Below are 23,156 nucleotides of genomic sequence, written 5' to 3'. Positions count from 1 at the left end.
GAAGAAACACGACGGATTCCAGGGAGTCCATTGCCGGCAACCTCCGTTGGGATGGTACCGATAGCGAGGCGGCTGAGACCACTGGGTAGTAGTAGTACTAAGTCTAGGTCCGAAGACGATGGGAGGGCGGTAGTTGCTAGCCGCGTCTGAGATTAAAGCTCCCTGTGGGAATAATTACGAAATCAATTGAGAAAGTTAATGAAAATGAACAGCAAAAGAACGACCATTTTAAAATTCCATACAACGTAAAAACACCATGCAACAATTTCAAAGTGGCGCGTAAGATTCGCAATATGGTGTTACGGTTCACGTTGTCTTACTTAAACTGATGTTTGAGAGTAACGAAAAGTTGTCTTAATTCCCCGGTTGGAAAACAGAAGTGGGAAGTAATGACAAAACTTTGGCAGTCATTTTGAAATGTTGCAATAGAGTATGATTAGTCTAAAGAAAGAATGATATTTAAAGGTGTCATTGAATCTCCATAATTCCCGCCCTGAAACTGTAGAATTCATAAGTGTCTAGTTACATGGAATATTATTTTTGAAACCAGAGATCTAAGTCTAGTTTATACCAACGAAACAGCCGAGTCTTAAAAAAGAATCGTTAAACCCTGGGCGTTAGACCTACATGTGTAAAACTATCCTATTACAATTTACGAAAATGTACTACAGACAAAAGAAATTAATACTAATACTACCGTGATGATAACAGATCATTATAGAAGTCGTAAACTTAAAAAGAAAAACACAGACACACAAACCGGAGAACAAATATATTTAAAACCACCTTCAGTTTCGGAGCGCCATATGCTCCCTCTCCAGTGCGGAGACACTGAAGACTGAAGAGGGAGCATGACACTCCGAAACTGTAGGTGGTTTTGAATATATTTATTCTCCAGTTTGTTTGTGCTTTTTTCGATTTTTTAAACACTACCGTGCTTGGTCTTTGGGCATCGTGCCCACCAGAAATCCCGATGACGTTCAGGCCGTTGTTTTGTAGTGAAGGAAACAACCCTCCACCTCCTCCTCCTCCTCCTCCTCCTCCTCCCCCTCCTCCCCCCTGTGGTCCACGAGGGGCCTCCCTAGGGAAAGATTCAGCCGACCGCCAGACAGAAATCACGAGGATTCCAACCGTAAGCAAATGATGATGATGCATCGTGGTTCTTCACTAGACTGTAAAAGAGAAAAATGAGAATAATATTATAGGTAAGCACATGATAACACTTGTAAGAATGTGTATTAAGTAAGGGAACTCCCGAATCATCTTGTCGAATAACTTCGAACAAGTCCGAGACTTGAGGGACAAGGACTTGCAGTGAACGAGAGAGAGAGAGAGTTGCAGAGCTAAACATAATGGTATATGCTTATGAGTCTAAAGCTTAAGTACCTGCATAAACGTAGACCTGTCGAAATTGGCAGACATTTGCCTTTCATCTTAAAGTTTTCTTTCCACGTCTCATTTTAACGACAGAGAAAAATGGCTTTTTTAACATTCTAGCATCCTAATGACTCAGTTGTGCCTTTGCCAAATGCCCCCCGGGGCATCTGTGGATCTTGAATGCCCAGATGACAATGTAAAGGAAGGCTCCTTTGCCGATGAATACAAGGTCCTGGAAGCCAGGTCCGGATTCCTGAGTTTAAAGTAAACATGGGCACGTCAGAGGCGCCGTTGCAAAGGCTCGAACCTGGAGTGCTTACTCTCTCTCTCTCTCTCTCTCTCTCTCTCTCTCTCTCTCTCTCTCTCTCTCTGTTTTATACATGGGACTGAACAGATGCTGCGTTTTATTTATTTAAGGGTAAAATGTGTTCAAAAATGATTTCAAATTAAGTATAGTTTTTTGTTTATTTCCTTTCGCTAAATCAAATCCTTCGTATTTATTGACCCACATGAATTACTTATGTTACTTACTCAATTAACCAATTGAATATACACTCATATTGAGCGTAAGTATTTATGTATTATATACATATATATATATATATATATATATATATATATATATATATATATATATATATATATATATATCCAATTCGCGCTACTTTGGAAATACTATCACCGAAGGGGGGGAATCATAATTGAAAACTGTTATGGTACAGTACGTTCCAGAAGTGAAGCGACAAATTTCAGAGGATTTCGTTCGAAATTCACTAACTGGTAACTACGACACATTGCTGAAAAACTTTTTTTTCCTACATTGAAAACTCTATCAAGCAAATTAAAGCTAACATATGATGCACAAATATCAAATCTATGATATTTATAACAATCATAAGAAAAATGACGGTAATAGTAATTATTTCAAAGTATAGTAATTATTTCAAACTATAGAAACGAAACAATTTGAAATTTTTGTTCAACACAGGATTACCAATATTACCAATGTATATTTCGTTTGGTTTAGACTTTTGCTTCCATCCTTTAGACCCAACTATGCCAGGTTCTTTTTACCTTTTGAAATTATGTTTCAAAGGTTAACTGAACTAGAATGCAATCAAAACATAGCTAACCTCCAACAAAAAATTTCTAATTTGGTCCATAAAACATATGTTCATCTAAAAACTAAGTGGACACCTTTTTTTAGACCTGCTGATTTAAGAGTGCTATTGAATTTGAGGAAACGAGAGGACATAATCATATGTAAACCAGACAAAGGTAAGGGAGTGGTTATTCTAAACAAGAACGATTATGTACAAAAAATGAAAACTATCTTGTCTGACAGTTCGAAGTTTGAGGCCCATGGCGAGCCTTCCTTTCTTGATATATATAAGCGAGAAGACAAGATTAACAGATTTCTAAGGAAAATTAAAAATGATAACATCATAAATGAAACTACTTATCAACAACTGTTCGTCACTGGTTCATCTTTTAGTGTTCTTTATGGGCAACCAAAAATTCATAAACCTGACCTACCTTTAAGACCAATTATGGCTGCTTGTAACAATCCTTCTTTCTCTATCTCAAAATTTTTAGCTGGACTTTTGTCTGAATATAGTAATAATGAATATTCTTCAAAAAATGGATATGACTTTCAACAACTGATTACCAGACCAAGATGGAGATTACTATATGGTTTAGTTTTGACGTTTTGAGTCACTGTTTACCAACGTACCTCTTAATGAAACCATCAACATTATACTTAACAAAATATTTATTGACGAAGATACAAATTTCCATGGTTTTAATCGGGCTATTTCTAAACAATTACTCGATTTTGCACTGCAAGATTCGATGTTTGTATTTAATCAGCGACTCTACTCGCAGGTCGATGGAGTTGATATGGGTTCTCCTTTAGGCCCCATTTTTGCACATTTTTTTATGTCTCATTTGGAGTCTGAGTTTTTAAACCGGTGAGATTCTAACTTTAAGCCCTCATTATATCGTAGATATGTTGATGATACCTTTGCCTTGTTTCAACACCCATGGCAATGTTATTCTTTTTTAGAGTATATTAACAACTTTCATCCTAATATCAAGTTTACAATGGAAGTAGAGAACGATGATTGTTTACCTTTTTTAGATTTGAAAATTACCAGATCTAACTCTGAGTTCTCCACGTCAGTCTATAGAAAACGTACTTTTACTGGACTGACTAACAATTATTATAGTTCGTATCAACAATCTTTTAAACTTAATACTATTCACACTTTGGTTAATAGAGCACTGAAATACTCTTCGTCTTGGGAACTATTTCACATGGAAATTACTTTTTGTTGGGTTTCTTCAAATCTAATTCATATCCACTCGAAATTGTTAAAAAAAAAAAAACAAAAACATTAACAAAATAATTACGAAATTCTTACAGCCACCAATACCTAATTTTAATGTCCCCAAAAGACTATTTAATGTCACTATCCCTTATATTTCTGACTTAAAATTTACATCCAGCCTCACACGAATTATTGAACATGAGATACCATGCCTTAAAGTTAAGCTCATATCTAGCAATCCCTGCACAATTGGTTCCTTTTTTTAACTATAAAGATCGCCTTCAGCCTTTTATGCGATCCAACGTTATATATAAATTTACATGCCCTGGATGTCCGGGCTCTTACGTCGGATCAACTCGAAGGCTGTTAAGGGTCAGATATTGCTCTCACTTGGGCTTCAGCTTTCGTACTGGTCAGAGAATAAAACAACCTGAATTTTCCAACATCAGGAATCATGCCTCTCATTACAAAATAGAAGTACAAAAAGAAGAGTTTTCCATAATAGACCATGTCAAACAACCTGACCATTTAACTACCCTTGTTCCCTCCTCAACAGTAATACGTCCTCAGCAACTCTGTACATGGCATAGTTGAAGTCGTTTATTTTAACGTCATAACGTGTCTTAGTTCATTCCATCTTCTCTCCTCACAATGAAACGGTTGGTGTCTTAAGCAGTCTCTTTTAACCTGTTTTTTTACTGTTTTCTTTGATATAATTTTTAAGACTATTTTTAGAATATGTGAATTCCTGTTTTTTGCACTTTTATTGTTTTAACTTATAAATGTGTCTTTATGTTCTTTCAGACTGATGATGCACAGAGAATTTAATGTGCGAAACTTTTTCTTAGAATAAATTTGTCATTATTACATCTCGTATTCAATGGACATCCCCTGGAGTTTATATATACAAATATATATATATATATATATATATATATATATATATATATATATATATATAAGTATATTATATTATATATATATAGAAGCACCCGACATGACCAATAGGCCTAGTGCTCAATTCTTAAAACAGGCCTCTGGTTAATCCTGGACTATAAACATCTGTCCATCCGAGCCTGGTGGTGGTTGCGCATGGCTAAACACTGCGTCCCAGGCTTTAAATAGTTCACTATGTGAAAGTCTTAGGTAAATAAAAGGATATCTTGATGTACATTTGCAACTGAAAGAGTGTTTTAATAATTTACTGTATTTGAATTACTTACCGTTAATATTCGAAATATGATATTATTTAAAGCCAAGGACGCAGTGTTACCATGCGCAAACACCACAGGCGGGGATGGACAGATGGAAAAAAACAGAGTATAGATAAAAGGTCCTGTGAGAGAGAGAGAGAGAGCATAACGGGAGATACTCGAATTAAAACAATGCTCGCCAAGCATATTCACACTTGTGCACTGAAAAAAAAGGTGGAAACCTACGGAAATACTTGTTTGATGCGACCCTGAACGCAATTCCACACGCAAAAATTTGCACAATTGAGGAATTCGATGAAATTATTAAATAACAAGCTGGAAAATATATTTCATTGATTCTTGAAATAGGCCTAACCATGTAGCCAATGCTAGACGCGCTATAACTTGGATTTCGTTTTTTTTTTTTTTTTTTACACCAACTTGTCTTATTCATATTTCATTTGATCAGATGCTAAACATCTTTGTGCTTTATCAAAATAAATCATAATAACTTTCGATATAATGCTATAAAAGTAGAAAGTTAATTTACAAATCATATTAAGCCAATGCTATGCACCTCGTTCCTGCTGCCCACCCATGGTGAACACTCGATATCACACATTGAGAGCGTCGATGTTTTTATGGGGAATTTTTTTTTTTAATTAACAATTATTGAACTAACATTGATCATTCAATGGGGAAATACTTTCTGTACTTCTACAGTTAATCACTGATACGTATTATCAGCTATAGAGGATGACAATAATTGGAGTAAAATATACTAACTGGCAACCCCACGAGAGTTTCTAAAGTAGTACAATCAATTTTGAAATTTGTAGCCTCACTTTTGACGCTTACTGTACCAGCTGACGTTCAATACCACTGGTGTATCAAGGAAGGTGTAAGTTACCTCGGCTCTACCGTCGAGTGTTTGTATACTTCGCGTCGGCATCAACCCACCCCTACCATGATAGCCACCGGTATATGACAATTATTTTGCCCTGGATTCATGGGTCACAATGCTCATTGCTCCAGAGGCAGTAAAGCAACACACGCAAACTGTAGAATACGTCAAACGATTTGCCAAATGATCAATTATTGCTGATTGGTTTCTTAATGAGAAGGAGATGGGACTAGACAGCCAGTTATCCTATTAACAGCTTCACAGAGTTTGGAAGAAGAGCAGTTATTACCCATCTTAGTGTGCTAGTGCGTTATTCAGGTTAAAAGCTCTTTAACTATCCATTATGCGTTGATGTAATATATTATTGCATTAAGGTAACCCATTCTGCATGTCCAGGACGCCATATAGGAGAAGGGAAGAGGAGCAAGCGTTAGGCCTAACCTACCTTCGTGCAAGTGTTTACATTCATGACAATTATCTGTCTCACGCATTGTCGCCAATTTAGTGGAACTTCACACATACGCCGATGCATTTACAAACTGTTTCCATGAATTTTAGTCATAGTAATGCAATGATGATAAAATTGCTCTAATATGTATATATGCTACAAATAGATACGCTAATTTCACTTACTTCCACGGTTTTTTGTAAGTCTTATACCCAGTTTAGGAGGGTAAACACATACCAATTGGCAGCACTGGTCTCACCTGTCTGGGTCGTAAGACGTTGAGACGAGAAATGTCAAAAACGAAGGCGTGGCCGAGTGATGGCTGTAGCTGTTGACTGCAAACAGTCCGTTGACTGGCAATTAGTCAGTCTGGATATAACTGGCCTTGTGACTTACTGGTCTGGGAGACTGCTGTGCTGGCGAATGCAGGCGCCATACGGTTGGTTTGGTTATATATATATAAAAAAAACGTTGGTGTTACCTAAGAATGTTTTCTTAGTACCAGTTCCATGTTTTGCTCTCACCTGTTAATAATCTCATCGTTAAGTGACTCCCAGCCACACCAAAAACTCCTTAGTTTGGACAAGTGTTCTTTCAAAATAGGTTTGTGTCGATGATGACAGTCAATTACAGTTTTATACAGAAGCAGTACAAGCAAGGCTCAATTTATCCAGGCAATACGCGGCAACTGGTTGCAATTTTTCCATACGTCAGCTCAGGGATGGGTCCTAAGCTTCGCCCCTTGGGAATCCCACCACTTGGTAGGGAGTAAAGTTGATTATCATCATCATCATCATCATCAGCTTGTACTGTTAGATCGTGAGTTGGCCATTAATTTTCCTCACTCCTCTTCAGGTAAAATTACTGACAACAGTTTTTTGGTGTAGTATTGTGTTAAGTATTGATCATTATTGCAAGTCGCTATTCATTATGTTCAACTGATTTGATTGTTTTTTCTGGTATGTCTTAGATTAATGTATAAAAGTAGTTCCTTCAGTGATGCTATTGAGAGGCAAAAGTAATAAATTGCACCTAATTATCAAGAATAACTATATATGTACTAGCTTGGTATGAAATATCTGACGTAGTACATTAACTTTTCGAAGACGAAGGTGAGGTATATGGTGGACTGTACGCGTCACTCAAGGGTTCTTTGCAGTGTCTCTTTTGCCCCTAGCTGCAACCTCTTTCATTCCTTTTACTGTACTTCCGTTCATATTCTCGTTCTTCCATCTGACTTTCCATCCTCTCTAACACTTGCTTCGTATCGCAGCTACTTTGAGGTTTGCCAGAAATTAAATGTAACAGGTGGTAGAAGCAGAACTGAACAGGTTAAGAGAGACAGAAGAGTAAGACAAAGGGAAATAAATGGAAAGGCAACGTTGAAAATATATAGGAAACTGAAGGCAAACAAATTATAAGAAACTATATATTGTAAACAGTTTATTGACAACTTTGAGCATTTTAACTTTTATGAAGCATACAGCAATATTAGGAACAAAATTAGACTATTGTTATATCAGGGTGATAAAGAGAAACGAATAACTTGCATCAGACTGTTCACATATTTGTCCAGAGAGTAAATTAAAGAGTGGGAAGGATTTATCAAATATATATGGCACAACATAAAATAAAAGTCAAATATTTCAAAGATTTTTATCATAGCTCCAGCGGCTCTTCTCGGGATATGAGAGAAGATTCAAGACATAGTAAAATGACAAAATACATCTATGAAATACAGCAAGATGACAAACAAAATACATAAATGTATAGATATTTAGATTCAAAAGCACAACCAAGTGCAAAATAAGACGAGGAGGTGAGCCGTTACATATGGTAAACCTTTCTATTACTACTACTACGACTGTCATTTCAGTCAGGTGATTGCGTCTGTTAACTGTTCTCTATTTTTCGAGGTAAATAACGGCTTATTACTTCGGAAGTTTATTTTTGCTATAGTATTCTGGGGTATTTTGGTTCATTATCAAGAAACTGTCGTTATTTTTCGTCGGGCGACTGTAATTAACCTCAGAACTGTTATGTTTCCCTCACCCGGGGGTTCTTGCCCCCCCCCCCCCCCCCTCCGAACTAAGTAACAGACCCACTACTAGGTTAGGTTAGTATAGGTAGTTCCTATTATAATGTTTTTTTTTTTTTTCTAGCCAATCTTTTCTTAAACATATGGTTCCCGAATGACTTCCAGGGTAGCCATCATGCCAATAACATGTCTGTTCTCTCTCTCCAAGTGTTTTACCCCCCCACCCAAAAACCCCCATTCTCAAAGGGTCCCCAGTAAAGGCGAGGTTAGTACCTAGCTAATAATTGAACTACCAAATCTCAAGGAAGAAACAACCGAGTGGACTAGCTGATCCAGTCTTGTCCGCTTGTTAATCCACCCTCCAAAAAAGTACTCTTGCTTACTTCTAAAGGAGAGTAGAGGTCTCGAGGTGTTGCTCCCACCACCAATGACTCTTGACTGGTGCCCATCTCCGGTGTCAGGACGTGTTAAAGTACTTTTTCGGAGGGTGGATCAACAAGCGGGCAAGACTGGATCAGCTAGTCCACTCTGTTGTTTCCCCTAATGTTTGACACAATCACTTTCAAAATGCATGACTTTCTCTTCCATTGAAGTTCTTTCTCATATCAGTGTCATAATATTATTATGCTGTATGGTATTTTTTTTCCCTTAATTTTCTTTTAACTTTCACAGATAACGACTACCTAGTATATAATGTGAGACATTCGCTAGAAGAGTTGAAGACCAAAGGCCAAAATGAAGCTGGAAACGCAATTATTCATGCCATGGTGTTGATATGCATTCCATAACACTGTAAATCCTGGAGCATCAGTGACTCACAATGATTACCTCAGAAGGTAATTTTGGTACAGAAAGTATTCTTTGTATGGGTTAACTATCAGAGAATATTACCCCTTGCCACCTGAACTCGGTACTGTATTGATGGTTAGTCCTTTCAAAATCACAAAAAAAAGCAGAGTTGTTAAATCAAATGAGTTTAAAATTACATCGAACAATAATTTGAAAAACATGACGGAAAAAGCTGTCGGTCAATTTGGATTACACATACCCTTAGTATACAGTAATAAGTATTTAGCCTACATTGAACAGTTAGCTAGAGTAAAACTAGGTGAAGGTACATATTGATTAAGTTAATGTTAATAACTCTTATCTTTGCTCCTGTTTAGAAGTACTTGGTCACCTCAGAAAGTGGCTATATAACCAATGATCTCAAAGTTTTGTCAGTGTCATAGTCCCTGTACCATGAGAAAGATAGATAAAAAATAAAATTGATTCAAAATTGCAACAAAAATATTGCATAAGAGATTCAAGTTATTATAATGTCAATGAATAAGGAAAATGTATATGCATTGCACATTTTGGACTCTTGATGATTATTGTATCTGAAAAAGAAGTTAAATTTTTTCCAGTGAAAACTTTACTATGTATGCAACAACACATATCTTAACCTAATAGGTATAGTATTAGGATACATACAAAGTTCTCAACTCTTAACTAACCTTGTACTCCTCAACAGTGCAGGATTAATTTTTATGGGAAATGTGTAGGCATTTCTGTGCAAGGCCTGTAGGAGTAAGATAACTCTACAAAGTTTAATGGTGATGAGTGTGAATCCTAATTATTGCTAGAGTGATTACTATCTTGCAATAAAATATTTTCCATTATTGTGTTTAAAGTACATGTTAGTTTTGCAATGGTACTGTAGTACATGTGCATTCATTCCAGTTCATATAATTCTTGTGAGCGTACAAACCCTTTTCTTTTAAATAGTAGATATACAATTACACAACTTAGTTTCCAAAATTTAACAACTGGATCAGCAGTTGCCAAGGGTATAATTATAATCAACATAAAGGTTTGTATATCCAAGAAGAGTGCATATTATCCTGAATTTGTTTCTAAATTTACCATTTACAGTTTTTGCTTTGATTACTATACATATTTATATTTTGCATTCCAGGTTCCAGCCTTCCTATTGTTCACATAAGGGTGGTATATGAACAAAGTTGCAAGGTGTATCCATGTGACTATTGTTTCAAAACATTCACTTCAGAAAAATCTCTCTCCTCCCATATTTGCGCACACCACAAGTCTGTTGATGTCCAAGATGTGTTTGTTTGTTCAATATGTAATTGTTGCCTTCTTAGCCAGTCAGACTTACTGGAACATGCTGCTTTGCGCCATCAGGTAATGTATTTTTGATTAATTGTGCCATGATTAAGATAAATGTTATTTATTTCATGTCAATAATTTCCTGAGGTATACAGTAGACCTCTGCCTATTCTTCGGTTCCGGATTCGTGGACTCACCTGTGTGGATTTTTCTATGGAACATATATACACTTTTTTTTTTTTTTTTTAGAAAAATCTGCCTATTAGCTGCATTTTATAGAAGATATGATATTAATTTATTAATTTTTTCACATTTTCCATGCTATAATTAGTGCAATATTTATGAATTTCTATAGTAAGTTATGTATACATTTAATTAGAATACATATCAATTCCCACTCTTCTCCGAAGCTTCATAGCAAGTGGAGAGGTAACCTAACTGTCAATTATCTTGATATATTGACAGCAAAGTGTAGAAAATGTCGCCCATTTGATTGGTTTCAAAGAATACAGGTACTGTATGGTTGCCCACTCGGATGGTTAAAAAAAATGTCCCTCTCTCTCGTCTCTTCTCTCTGCTCCCTCTCTCTTCTCTCTCTCTTCTCTCTCTCTGCTCCTCTCTCTCTCTCTCTCTCTTTCTCATAAATCTTGAATTTCCATCTTTTGATATCCAACGTAAGAAAAACTTCTCTTTATTTTTATCACTTGTGCAGTCAGAAAAGTGAGTCAGTGGTAACCACTGTAGACTAATGTCAACCATGGGTTTGTTATGGATCAAGTTATATTTTAGCCACTATATTTAGCCATGTCACAGAAAATGATTCTGTAATGAAGGATTCTTTGTACTTCCAGTTACAGCTTCTGGGATCTGATGCCAGTTTCCAGTTATGCCAGTACTGTGGAGCCCAGCTCCCTAACCATGAAACTTTAGGGAAACACATTGAAAAAGACCATGCAGGGGCATTCTTGAAGAAAGGATGTAGTTCATCAGACATCATTGAACTTACTTTGAGTGAAATTTCAAATATTGGTATGGGAGATAAGAATTGCAGAACTCTTTTCAAAGTAATAGAGATACCTTTAGAAGAAAAAGAGAACTCGTATTGTGAAGACCCTAAGAGTTTGGTAAAGGGAACGGATGATAGAGAAGCATATAAGGTAAAAAGTTCAGGTGAAACCGAAGTGTCAAGAGTAAGACAAGATATAGTAGTAGACCAGAAATGTTCAAAAATTGAAGGGCCTCTCAATAAAGATTTTAGGACCAAGGTAAACATGAAGAAAGATGCTGTGTTGCAGTTTGACTGTAGTAAACAAGAGCTCTGGAATGAAGCTTCTGTGCGTTCAGAGGGTGAGGAGCACGAAAATTCTAAACTGGCTATAACTGTACTTTGTGAGCCAGATGAATCAGCATTTCCATCAGCTAAAGGGGAACTTGTTCTGACTGTGGAAAGTGAGGAAAAACTTGTTTGGAGCAAGGATGTTGTGTCAAAGGTCATATCTTCATCAGGCATCTTAAGAAAGTCATCCCTCAATGATAAGATGCTTGATTTATTGCCAGTGAGTGTCAGTAGGGAAGAAGCAGAAGTTGTGACGCAGTTGTATAGTGGGACTGACCAGATAGATGGTAACAAACGTTTATCGCCAGCCAACAGCAATGTGGAAACGCATATTGTTGTTGGGTGTGTTGATGGGATGGAAAACTGTATTGCGGAGGATAAAGGTAATAATGTCTAGGCTTTTAACTGTTTCAGGAAGTGTTACATTTTTAAAAGATTGCTGTATATTTCCAAGTTATTTGACCCATTATAATGAACTCTGGTTATATGATTGCTATATTTTATAGTAAAATACCTTAGAAATGAAAACTAATAAAATCTCTCTAGTGACTGAAAAATATTTTGTTTACAGGTACAGACTGTCAAAAGGTCATCAAAACGAGAGACTGCTGTATTTGTGGGAAAAGATTTACAAACATGGTAAGAGAAAACATCTAGCTTTACTCTTTAATAGAAAAGTGATTATAAGAATGATTAACTGCATGTTGAAGTCTGTATTTCATCCTAAGAGACCACTTACCAGGAGATCTTGTGTAGTTTTATATATTTTTTAATAAATTTTTTTATAGAAACTTGGACACTATACTATTTCTATTATTCCAAAATATATTCCCTAAAAGGGGAAATATGGTACTGTTCAAATATAACCACTCACTAATGATGATTATATTGTCATTCTCTTCCCTCATTTTTCATCCCTCAACAATGCATTGGCTCTATCCGCAGTAACCTCTTAAATAGCAGTGCAGATTGGCCCCTAGAAAATATGACATAGGGGCAAGCAACCATTTCATTCTTTAGCTACATCAAAGTCAGTCCTGCTCAGAGTCCCCAGTTTGGCTGGAATCAAAGTTGGCAGTGGTATACTTGCTAAGATCAGCAAAACAAGGGCGGGGAGATGAAGGAAATATTTTGTAGCCGATATCCAAATTTTTTTGAACACTGATGTCTAGTGGTTTTTTTGCATATGTATCTGTAAAAAATATATTGTGGTATTAGTTGAAATTGTAATTGTTATTCTTTACAGTAACAGTATTAGAACCAAGTTTTGCATTTTTTTTTTTACAATTTAAGCAAGTATTTAACTCAAAGCCTCAAAAAAGGTTAGTAACTACAGTGCCCCGAGTGAAGTGCACTGCAATTTCCTTGCTGTCTCTTCAGCCCTTAGCTGCAATGCCTTTCATTCTTGTTACTATACCTCCATTCATATCCTCTTTCTTCCATTTTACTTCCCACCCTCTCCTAACAATTCTTTCGTAATGCAACTGCAAGGTTTTCCTCCGGTTCCTTTTACACCTGAATTTCCCTTTCAACACTGAATGACCTAAGTCCTAGTGTCAGGCCTTTGGCCTAAATTTTATATTCCACTTAGAAATAACTCCAAGTGATTACTGTATCTCTTTCTTTGCAGGGAGAATTGGAAAGACATGAAGGCAGTGTCCATGGGGTCCGGATCAAGTGTGATCTTTGCAATGACACATTTGCATTTTCTAAATCCTTAAAGACACATTATTTACGAAAGCATAGCAATTCTAAAAGCTTTCCATGTGAGGTATGGTTAGTATGAATATGGTTATCACACCTTTACTATTTTTATACTGGGTACAATAGGTTTTCAGGTAATAAGTTTGTAACATAAGATTGTTTCCTAATAGGTAATGCATAACTTACAGAAATTAATGCAGGAAATGAAAACCTTTGGCCATTAAGCTTTTGATGAAATTTTTTGGTTAATTCATTGATTATTGTAACTGGAAATTAATGTTAATTACCTTAAGGAATCCTAGGATATCTTGTAGATTATATTAGTAGAAGTTGATGTATCACAACTTGCTGTCGGTGACAGATGATAACTCTTCTCTTGAAGCTGTCGTTCTTGATACTGTACCTTTTGTATTCTCTTCCATCTTGCTTTCCACCCTCTTCAACAATTATTTCAACATTATTTCCAGTTCTGAATGACCACATAAGTCCCAGCACTTGCCCTATGGCCTAGATTTTATATTCTAATTTCAATTCCAAAAGGTTTTGCTGTTGTAATTACTAATGAATTGGCTCTCAAATTAAACTCATCTGTTATGATAAGATATTTGGTAAGATATCCAGAAAAAACATCTTGTATGTTTCCTTATTTGCAGTTTTGTGGAAGCTGTTTCAAGTCAAGGGGTAATTTATGGTCCCATCGTTTAAGCCACCATGGTGCAAAAAGACACGAATGTCCGCAGTGTCCACAGCGTTTCTGTACAAAGTCAAAACTAAACAATCATCTTCAGACTCATTCAGGTGGAGTCTTCATATCATTGAGGGGTTGTTCACAACATGTGATTGTTTTTATTATTATTATTATAATTGCTTAACTAGACCATTGATGTATCTGCATGAGTAATGCATAAGCGAGTGATGTTCAAGTACTATGTACTGTTAAATGTAGTTTTATAGTAAGACAAGGAAAACTTACATTTACATTGCCTGAGCTTTAGATGTAATAGTTCCAATCTCGTTGGCTTAAGTAGGTTCATTTTATAAAGCCGATAATTTTTGTTACTGATTTTACTTTCTTTTTTTTTTTTTTATACCTAAGCTTTCTGATGTTCATGTTGCTCATATGTAAGGCCTAATCTCACAGGTCACAGGAATGCCTCTTGGTGATTTGACCAAAGTTTGAAGGAATCCGAAAAAAAAAAAATTAAAATATGATAGAAAATTCCTTTTTAATGTTGGAATAGAATAAGTCTCTCTAGTGGGCAATATTTTGAACAGATGTACAGTATAGAAAGTAAGGCTGCCAAAGGTAATGATGTATGTAATATATGGAAATTAAACTTGTTCTAAAAACCATGTACAGTATCATATTAGTAGGCTTATGTTTAATATTTTGTACACTTGCAAACTAAAGCATAATTGTATTTCATTTCAGGGAAAAAGAAATACCAGTGTGGAGAGTGCAATAAGGGATTTATATATCCTGGTCTACTTGTGCATCACATGGGCAAACATTTTTCTGAAGAAAGATGGGATGATGCTCCTGAGTAAGTTTTGTTTTCATCTGGCATGAGTGAATATTTTCTGTTCCAAAGTCAATATATGTCGAGAAAATTTTTTTTACATACAAACCCATTAGTATCTGTAATTAACCCAACATTTTGCATGTTAAAAAGATGTTTAGAAGTGTTTGGGATTTAGAATTTGGTACACAAGGACTGGGTTTGTAGTTACACATTGTCCGACTCACTTTTATATTGCATTGGAATACTTATAAAATTTAGGCTAAATGCCAACCACTAGGACCTAAAGGTAAATTTTGAGTAAAGTTTTTAAATGTTTAACAGGAGGAAAGCATTGTGGTTGCCGAGAAAAAAATTGTTAGGAGGAGAGGATCTTCCGTCTTTCCACACACTCCTAACAATTGTTTCATAGTGCAACTGCAAGGTTTTCCTCCTGTTGCACCTTAGCAAGATCATTATTTATTTTATTTAGTTTTAGCAAGAGCATTCAGTTTATTGTATATTCAATGATTTTTATGCCTTGTCAATATTTCAGCCTGATGATGAGGTTAAATACCTCACAACTATGCATTTTATCAGCATTATAGTACAACTGACTGTATCAAAGGACAGTCCCAAATGAAATGCTGCATTAAACTTTATATTCGTGTTTGCAGGAACGAGACATTCTACTTGGTTGAGGTCAAGACTGAGGATGCTGATGCTCCAAGTACATCAGACAACCAATTGCAGTGATTAATATATACGCCACACAAGACCCAGGTTGTTGCATAGATATTCAAATGTATAGCATTTTAGTTTATTTTCATTTTGACAAGGTGCCTTCTTGTAGGTAGAACATTAGTATTTCAGAGAGGTGGTTTGCATAACCATTTCACATACCTTCAACTTTTGTCAAAGCAACAACCACTGGATGTTAAAATTTAGACTAAGGAATATAAACCAAATAACATTTTCATATTTTTAATTGTTAAACAACCCCATAATTATTTTTTGAGACCTGTCCTTAAACACAATGATGTTGAGGTACCACAAGCAGAACAATTGGTAAATCACTCTCCTTGAGGTAGTAACATTCTTGGTGTTTACATTAGTGACAAGGAAGTTATAGTAATGAACTAAAGGCAGTAAGTTCAGTCAAGAGCACTGGAGATCTTGAGCACTGAAGTACATGTGCCTGTAAGAATTACTGATTAACATATCTATGTAATAAAAAGCATTAAAAGTTCAAACTTGGGTAAATCAATTATAGAGAATTCACACTTCTAACAATGCATTATTAGTGTGAAATGCCTCTAAAAATGCACCATCATCATAATACTCTATCATCATAATTCTAAGTTACTGTGAACTTCTATGCTCAGGTTATTTACATAGTTGGTAACAGTATATGATGCTGACATGTGACTGCGTTTTCTCTATAGAAAAATCGTTGATATAGTATGCAAAACTATAAATTTTGTTAGTTAGCATAAAGTTCATCTCTTTTTAAAGGAACTTTTAGAAGAGCACCCTCTACAATCATGCAGACTCGAGGAAGCTTTGTTCATAACTACATCGAAGAAATATTGAATATTTGCATTTTGTCACAATGCACTAACTTATAGAACACAAAGTTACAATTTTTTAAATAAACAGCTGTTACAATGCTTGAAACGTTACTCAACAGCTGAATACCCCTTCCTAAAGTCTTGTAGATGCTTCAAGATAGCCATAAGTGCAATTCCAACTGGAAATCCAAAGGTACTTTTATAAGGCAGAGGAAGACTTGACCGAAAACATCACTTGGGAGAAAACTGAGGAAAATGGGTATTTTTAAACACTTTACTGCTGGCTGACCCAGCACATATAGAGAGACTCAACAGACCTGTAATGGATTACATTTTGGAATCTTGTATTAAAGCTCAATGTGTTAGCTAAAAAAGCAAAAACAATCCTACCTTTTTTCCACATAGTAAAATATGAGTTACAATACACAAGTTGATCTGTCATATCAGAATTTTGAGAAATACAGCAAATTAACAGTGGCATTTATCTGTAACTGCTACTACAAAGAAGAATGTATAGCAGCAATATTGAAAAAACCAATTTCCTATTTTCTAATTAGAAAATAAATTTAGACAATTAACAAGAGCCTTAAACATCAAAAAAGATGGAAGGTGTCAAACTTACAGTAAAATTTTAATTTAATTTCTTTAACCTTGACATTACATTCATCAAAGGAAGCTCATTCAAACAGTTACAATGAAGTTACTACTGCAGAAACATTAAATTTCAATGTTGCTGACAATAGGTGATGCCAAACATTAAATTCAATTCACTTCAACACACTGCTGAAAGCACATGTAATGGTTAATATTCATTAACAAAGTACAACACTCCATCACTATTTCAACCAGACTGTATTCCACAATTTCTCCGTTATAGTTATCAAACGTCAATTCACATACATGAATTGCAAAGCTAGACAATGCATTCAAGTTACATTCATAACTTTTTAAATTTAAAAAAACAAAAATCACCAATTACAGCTCTTAAATATCCACAAAGCTCTAAATACTTGGTAAAGGCATTAAACACAGGATGATTTTCAGTCATCCTTTTTGGACTCCACAACACCCGAGGCTTTCATTGCATCCTCTTGGAGCTTGGCATGTTCCTCAAGCAAGCGGTCATACTCACGACCAACAGCCTTTGCCTGTTTGAGAGCAGCGTCACGTTCAGCAACAAGGCGATGGTTCTCTGCAAGAAATGTCGAATTGTGTGTGAGAACAAAAGAGAATTGCATTATTGTTCTTCAGAATAAGAATGCTAAACAAAAACATTTAAATTTCTAAAGGCATGCTAAAACAGCATATTTAACTCAAGTGCTCAAAAGTTCAATACAATACACACTTAAACTGTTTAATGTCATACAAAAGACTATCTTGTGTCTTAACACAAAAATACAGTCTACTACCTTAACATAGCCAATTATTTCTGTACATTGAAGAATAAAACCAATAAAAAAGTTGCACCTTCCAATTAACACTAATAATTTAATGAGCAGATTGAACTTTTAAAATCACTAAAAACTTACATCATGTTTATCTGTGGCAACCTTTTACTTTCCTTATAAAAACACCTTGACCAAGTTCGTGCTGGCAATTTATGTTTCCACAAATTCTAATCCTAGTAAAGATTGTGTGTTCAAACATATGCCAGAAGCTGATACATATGTCTTTGCAGATATTAGTATAAAGGTTTATTTACACGAGTAAGAACTGTCTGTAAGAGCTTTTACACAAAGGGAACAGTTAGGGACATAACCTAATTTTCCAACTATACTCCAGGGTAAAAAGTTTCCTTGCACTCCCTTCCTTACCTTTGGATTTCATAGTCTTTCCTACTTTCAGATATTCCTTAACTCATAACCACTAGGAGTGACTTATATGATAACTAAGATCAAATATATCTTACTAATTTGTATTAATCTGAGTTATATGTATAAACTAATTGGCAAAAACAGTATATTACTGAATACAGACAGTCCCCGGGTTACGACGGGTTCGGCTTACGACGTTCCGAGGTTAAGGCGCTTTTCAATTATATTAATCAGAAATTATTTCTGGGGTTACAACGCATGTTCCAGGGTTCCAATGCCTACAACACTGATCTGGCAGATGAAATATGACACAATAAATGCAAAATAATCAAAATTTGAAGGTTTTTTTTTTTGATGAAAAATGCAATAAGAATGTTATTGTCATGATACAATAAAGTTTTATGCATACTTACCTGGCAGATATATACTTAGCTATAGACTCCGTCGTCCCCGATAGAAATTCGAATTTCGCGGCACACTCTACAGGTAGGTCAGGTGATCTACCGCCCCGCCGCTGGTGGCGGGAATAGGAATCATTCCCGTTTTCTAAGACAGATTTTCTCTTCCACCTGTCTCCTGAGGGGAGGTCGGGTAAGGTCGGTTGGGCCATAAACCGTATATATCTGCCAGGTAGTATGCATAAAAACTTTTTATGTATCATGACAATAACATTTTTATGCATTCAACTTACCTGTCGATATATACTTAGCTGATTGGCACCTTTGGCGGAGGGTAAGAGACAGCCTAATTTACTGAATAGACAGGAAACAACATACGTTGTAGGTAGGTAATAAATAAATAAAACCTTTGTTCCTATGTGTTTAGACGAAGGGTTGACCTCCTAGCTATTGCTAGGAGTCTGCTTCGTCTCAAGAGCCTCAGCGAGGATGTGACCTATGGCTAAGAGTTCTTGTAGATCTGTCAATGGGGTCTTATCCACTTACTTGACAGAATCTAATGGTTATTTGTCAAAGGGGTCCTATCCACTTACATGACAAAACACCTATGCCTACTGGCATAATTAAGGAGCACAACACCGATCCCGATCACCTGATCCTAACACGAGGGTTTGTGCTTAATTTGAAAAGAGCTATCCCCAAACTCATTTCAAATAACCCAAAGAAAATAGTATACTTATGTTAAAATAAAATTTTTTAACTCACTAGTTAAGGATCAGTGTCGGCTCCCTATCCCAGCAAGCGTGTCCGTAGACACGTAACCAAGAGAGAAGGTCTCTCAGTAGGGTCAACTTGACCTCCTTCGTGCAAAGAGAAGACAACACAGAGTTGCATCTCCCGTAAATTACAGCTATTATGTCTCTCACGACATATTGTTATGGAAAGAACAAGAATTGTTAAAAGCTCGCACTTCAAGCGCTTTTAATTCTCAGCTGTTTGAAGGAATCATCAAGTTACTTAAGAAGTGCTTTAGAGATCACACTGTTCCAAAGAAGACCAGGGCGGCTTTCTTTGAAATTTGATTCTTCCTTCTGGATGAAGCCTAGAGCACTTGGCTTTTGTGCCTGGCTGGCGCCTCGCGCCGCTGAGGCTGGCGCCTCGCGCCTGTCTGACGCCTTGCGCTTGGCTGGCGCATGTTGCTTGCCTGGCGCCTGGCTGACTTCTCCCCACTTGCTGGAGCTTCGAGCTTGTTAAAGAGTCTCGAGGAAACTGGCGATGCCCACATCGGACACTTTTTCCGATTTATTTGCCTCTAGCGCATCTGCGCCAGGCTGGAGGCACGCTCCTTCTCCTCATCAGACAATGACAGTGTTTATTTGGACTGTCTTCCTCTGGCGCTGTCTTGCCTTTCTGGTATTTGGCGCCTGATTGGCGCTATATTGTCCGAAAAGTCCTTAACATCCACAAATCGTTTATCAGGAGACTGGAGAAGGTGGAAGAATTCTGTCACTTTGAGCTTTTGGTCTCTCCTCCGGTAAGGGGAGGTGATTGTAATCAGCTACATCCAGTACGCGATTAGGATATCTAACCGTACGAGAGATAAGAGTCTTCCTCCGAGGAGGGTCCTTCTTGAATACTTCCGTGCTCACGAGATCTCTTCTTACATGTTGAAAGGGGTCCTCTCGTTGCAGAATCTTCCCTATCCTTGCCCGAAGGAAGGGAAGAAGCCTGGAAGTCGAAGGAGACTCCGAGCTGAAATTGGGAGTACTCCTGATTTCTAGCTCTTTATTGTATCCTCTGTCACATTCTGGGAAGCATTTCGAGCTGTCATCGCATACCAAAGACTCTGTAGGCAAACGTTTGAACCATTCTACTGTATTGATAGAAAACGTAAGTACTCTGCCTGGACAACGAAACCTCTATCTGAAACATTGAATCAGGAATAGGGGGTTTCAGGTTCTTTTGCTAGACATACTATGCTGGCAAGAACCCATTGTCTAGTTTCTCCATAGAATCTGATGCGCGAGATTCCAATGCTCAAAAAATTCACTTGTCTTCTTGGTCGTTTAGGACCCAGAGAACAAAGAATTCCCTCATAAAAATTTCTCAAAGAAGTTTGATGAGGAGCAGTTTCCATCTTGTCGGAACATGGAATCTGTGGCCACAAAAAGATCCCCATTAGAAGTACATGATATCCTACTCTTGTCATATTGAGGTATATATCGTATAAGATCCCGAAGATCTTAATCCTCTGCTATCTCCAATTCCCTTTGTAGAGACAGAGTATAGCCTTTTACTGCGTTCTTTGATAGCAGATATATACAAAGGTGATTCTTCCCTCTGAAAGGGAAGAAAAAACCGCTATGTGGTTCACAGAGGTATCGGAAGAGGACAGTTTCCTCATTCCCTCTAGCACGATCTGCAGCAATTCTATGTCTAGGCCATGACTATTGTCATCTACCTTGAAAAATCCTCTCATTTATGTCCACTTCTGGTCAGTCTGCATGCAGACAGACTCAGAGTGGAGAGGTTGTTAAGGTCCATTTAATAATAGATGCTGATAGAATATCCAGACTCTCTTGGAAAAGAGCTTCTCCAAAAACATGCTGTGAGAAGAACGTGACCTCTGTGATCCAACCTCTCTGAGGCCAAAATGAGGCATAAAGTATTATCTTCTCTTTCTTTGACGCCCTTTATCTTAAATTCTGTAAAGAATTTATATTTATATTTAGGGGAAAAAAAAGACTATAGTATATTCCCCTTTCTATAAATTAAAGATGGCGTATATTGCTACCTCTCTTGGTTCGAGGTCAAGGAAGCATTCTATAGGAAGCCTGTTCGTCTTCTACCTTGCTAAGAGATCTATGAAGAAGACTTTCCGCAGGTTCTCACAACTCTTTCCAATAAATGTTAGACATACGTTAACAGTTATTATCGTCGATCGAGAAGGTTCTCACGGACATGAAATATCTTGCATCGAACCTCTTAAGGATCGTTACGTTCCCTGTCTGTTTTTCCAAATAGGTTCTCTTTTTTAAACGTCGAACAGGAGCGAAAAGAGAGATTCTCATGCACTTTGCGATATGAGAGATTCGTGGAATTGGCCTAAGTCATAAAAAGGGTAACGAAATCAGGAACGATTCTTGCCGTTACCGAGCCTGCTGTCCGAGAGGCTACTGGATTCTTAGGTTAATAACTCGCTAAAACGAGAAAATATCTTGGATGGTGCTCTTGGCCCATTGCGCCAGGCTGGCGCTTCTGGCGCAATTTTGCGCCAGGCTGGCGCTTCTGGCGCATTGCGCCAGGTTGGCGCTTCTAGCGCTTTGCGCCAGGCTGGCGCTTTCTTCTAATTCTCTTTATGTTATGTGTCAGAACATCTGTGCCTTTATGGTACCCGACCTCCTTTCACATGTTAATTCCGTTCTTAGTAGGAAAAACTCTTATATACGAAGTATAGTCCATTCATGGGAAACCATTTCTGCCCCGAAGAGAATGTTTCCCATCCCACTCATCCATCTTCTCTTGAGCAATATCCGATTCTAAAAGGTTGTGTGCGTTTCTCGAAGACTTGACCATCCGTAGTCTTAAAGTGAATTCTCTACTACATACACTTCTCACTAAGCATGTATTCTAATAAGCCATGCTTTCGTAAGCCATGAGAGCATTATATAATATAATGTTCTACTGCTTAGAATCCTTTAATATGTTACCTACGGTAAACAGCATTGAAAGGTTATAATATCTTTCTTATTGAAAGCTTCTTAGCAAAAGGCAGACAATATTTTATTTGTGTTAGCTTAACTATCTCCTCCATTCGAGACTAAGTCCATGATTGTGGGGGGATATACGGTTAACCATTCGATCCCGTTGGAGAGAGAGATGTAAACGACTACTCATGACCGAGAACCGGATGGTACTGTATTCAGTATTGGCCTTAGAATGACAGCCCGGCAGTCTCGCTCGCTGCCTGACTGCATTCATCATGAGTTGCCAGTTACTTCATTCAATGAAGGAATATAATAAAATTATTCTCGAGCCTAAGGAAGCTCTTAATAATGCAAATTTAAGCCAAACAACCTTTGTTAATACCGAAGCTGAGTAGGTATTGTCGTAACAAACCTTTTAAGCAAAGTCCTTACCAGGAAAAAACCTGTAAGGATATAGATAATTCCGTAGCGAACCACAAAGGCAAACTCTGGTATGGGTATATGACTTGTCATTCAGTAGTCGTATACAGCAAGTCTTGCTACTACATTCTTTCCTCTCCGATCCAGAGAGAGAAAAGGAAATCTTGCCCTCTTCGTTCTTTTCGTCAATAATCACGAATTAGTATTAGTCGAAAGAGATCGCAATGAAAACTCTAGGATCGAAGAGATTCCCTCAAATTTTTATTCTCTTGGATATAAGGCCGTATTCTATGCCTCTATTA

The 23,156-nt window shown here is 36.9% G+C and overlaps 2 protein-coding genes and 1 long non-coding RNA gene across 7 annotated transcripts in view; 1 reads left to right on the top strand and 2 right to left on the bottom strand.

Moving 5' to 3' along the window:
- Window positions 1–14: 14 nt before the first annotated feature.
- LOC135206557 (uncharacterized) lies at window positions 15–6,786 on the bottom strand. Its single transcript, XR_010312784.1, has 3 exons — window positions 6,515–6,786; window positions 934–1,172; window positions 15–162 (listed from the first exon to the last, which is right to left on the bottom strand). It is a non-coding gene; the product is annotated as an uncharacterized LOC135206557 (long non-coding RNA).
- A 1,297-nt stretch (window positions 6,787–8,083) lies between these two features.
- LOC135207002 (zinc finger protein 333-like) lies at window positions 8,084–15,920 on the top strand. Of its 5 annotated transcripts, XM_064238627.1 has the most exons (9): window positions 8,084–8,171; window positions 8,966–9,129; window positions 10,254–10,480; window positions 11,257–12,124; window positions 12,313–12,380; window positions 13,372–13,512; window positions 14,099–14,243; window positions 14,878–14,989; window positions 15,622–15,920. In XM_064238627.1, the coding sequence occupies exons 2-9, from the start codon at window positions 9,114–9,116 to the stop codon at window positions 15,698–15,700; spliced, it is 1,656 nt and encodes a 551-aa protein (XP_064094697.1). In that variant the 5' UTR covers window positions 8,084–8,171; window positions 8,966–9,113; the 3' UTR covers window positions 15,701–15,920. The 5 variants fall into 5 exon arrangements, 3 of the variants coding, with proteins under 3 accessions (XP_064094697.1, XP_064094698.1, XP_064094699.1); XR_010312859.1 differs by lacking the exon at window positions 14,099–14,243 and having other exon boundaries at window positions 13,372–13,517; XR_010312858.1 differs by lacking the exon at window positions 15,622–15,920 and having other exon boundaries at window positions 13,372–13,517.
- LOC135207003 (B-cell receptor-associated protein 31-like) overlaps window positions 15,915–23,156 on the bottom strand; it is a 36,396-nt gene continuing 29,154 nt past the window's right edge. Inside the window, exon 6 of the mRNA XM_064238630.1 lies at window positions 15,915–17,707. Coding sequence (XP_064094700.1) covers window positions 17,556–17,707 — 152 coding nt within the window. The 3' untranslated portion in view covers window positions 15,915–17,555. The remainder of the gene's footprint in view (window positions 17,708–23,156) is intronic.

Source organism: Macrobrachium nipponense, chromosome 31, assembly GCF_015104395.2.
Source record: "Macrobrachium nipponense isolate FS-2020 chromosome 31, ASM1510439v2, whole genome shotgun sequence".
Taxonomy (NCBI): domain Eukaryota; kingdom Metazoa; phylum Arthropoda; class Malacostraca; order Decapoda; family Palaemonidae; genus Macrobrachium; species Macrobrachium nipponense.
Note: the sequence above shows the minus strand (reverse complement) of the source record. Positions and strands in the feature narration are given on the sequence as shown.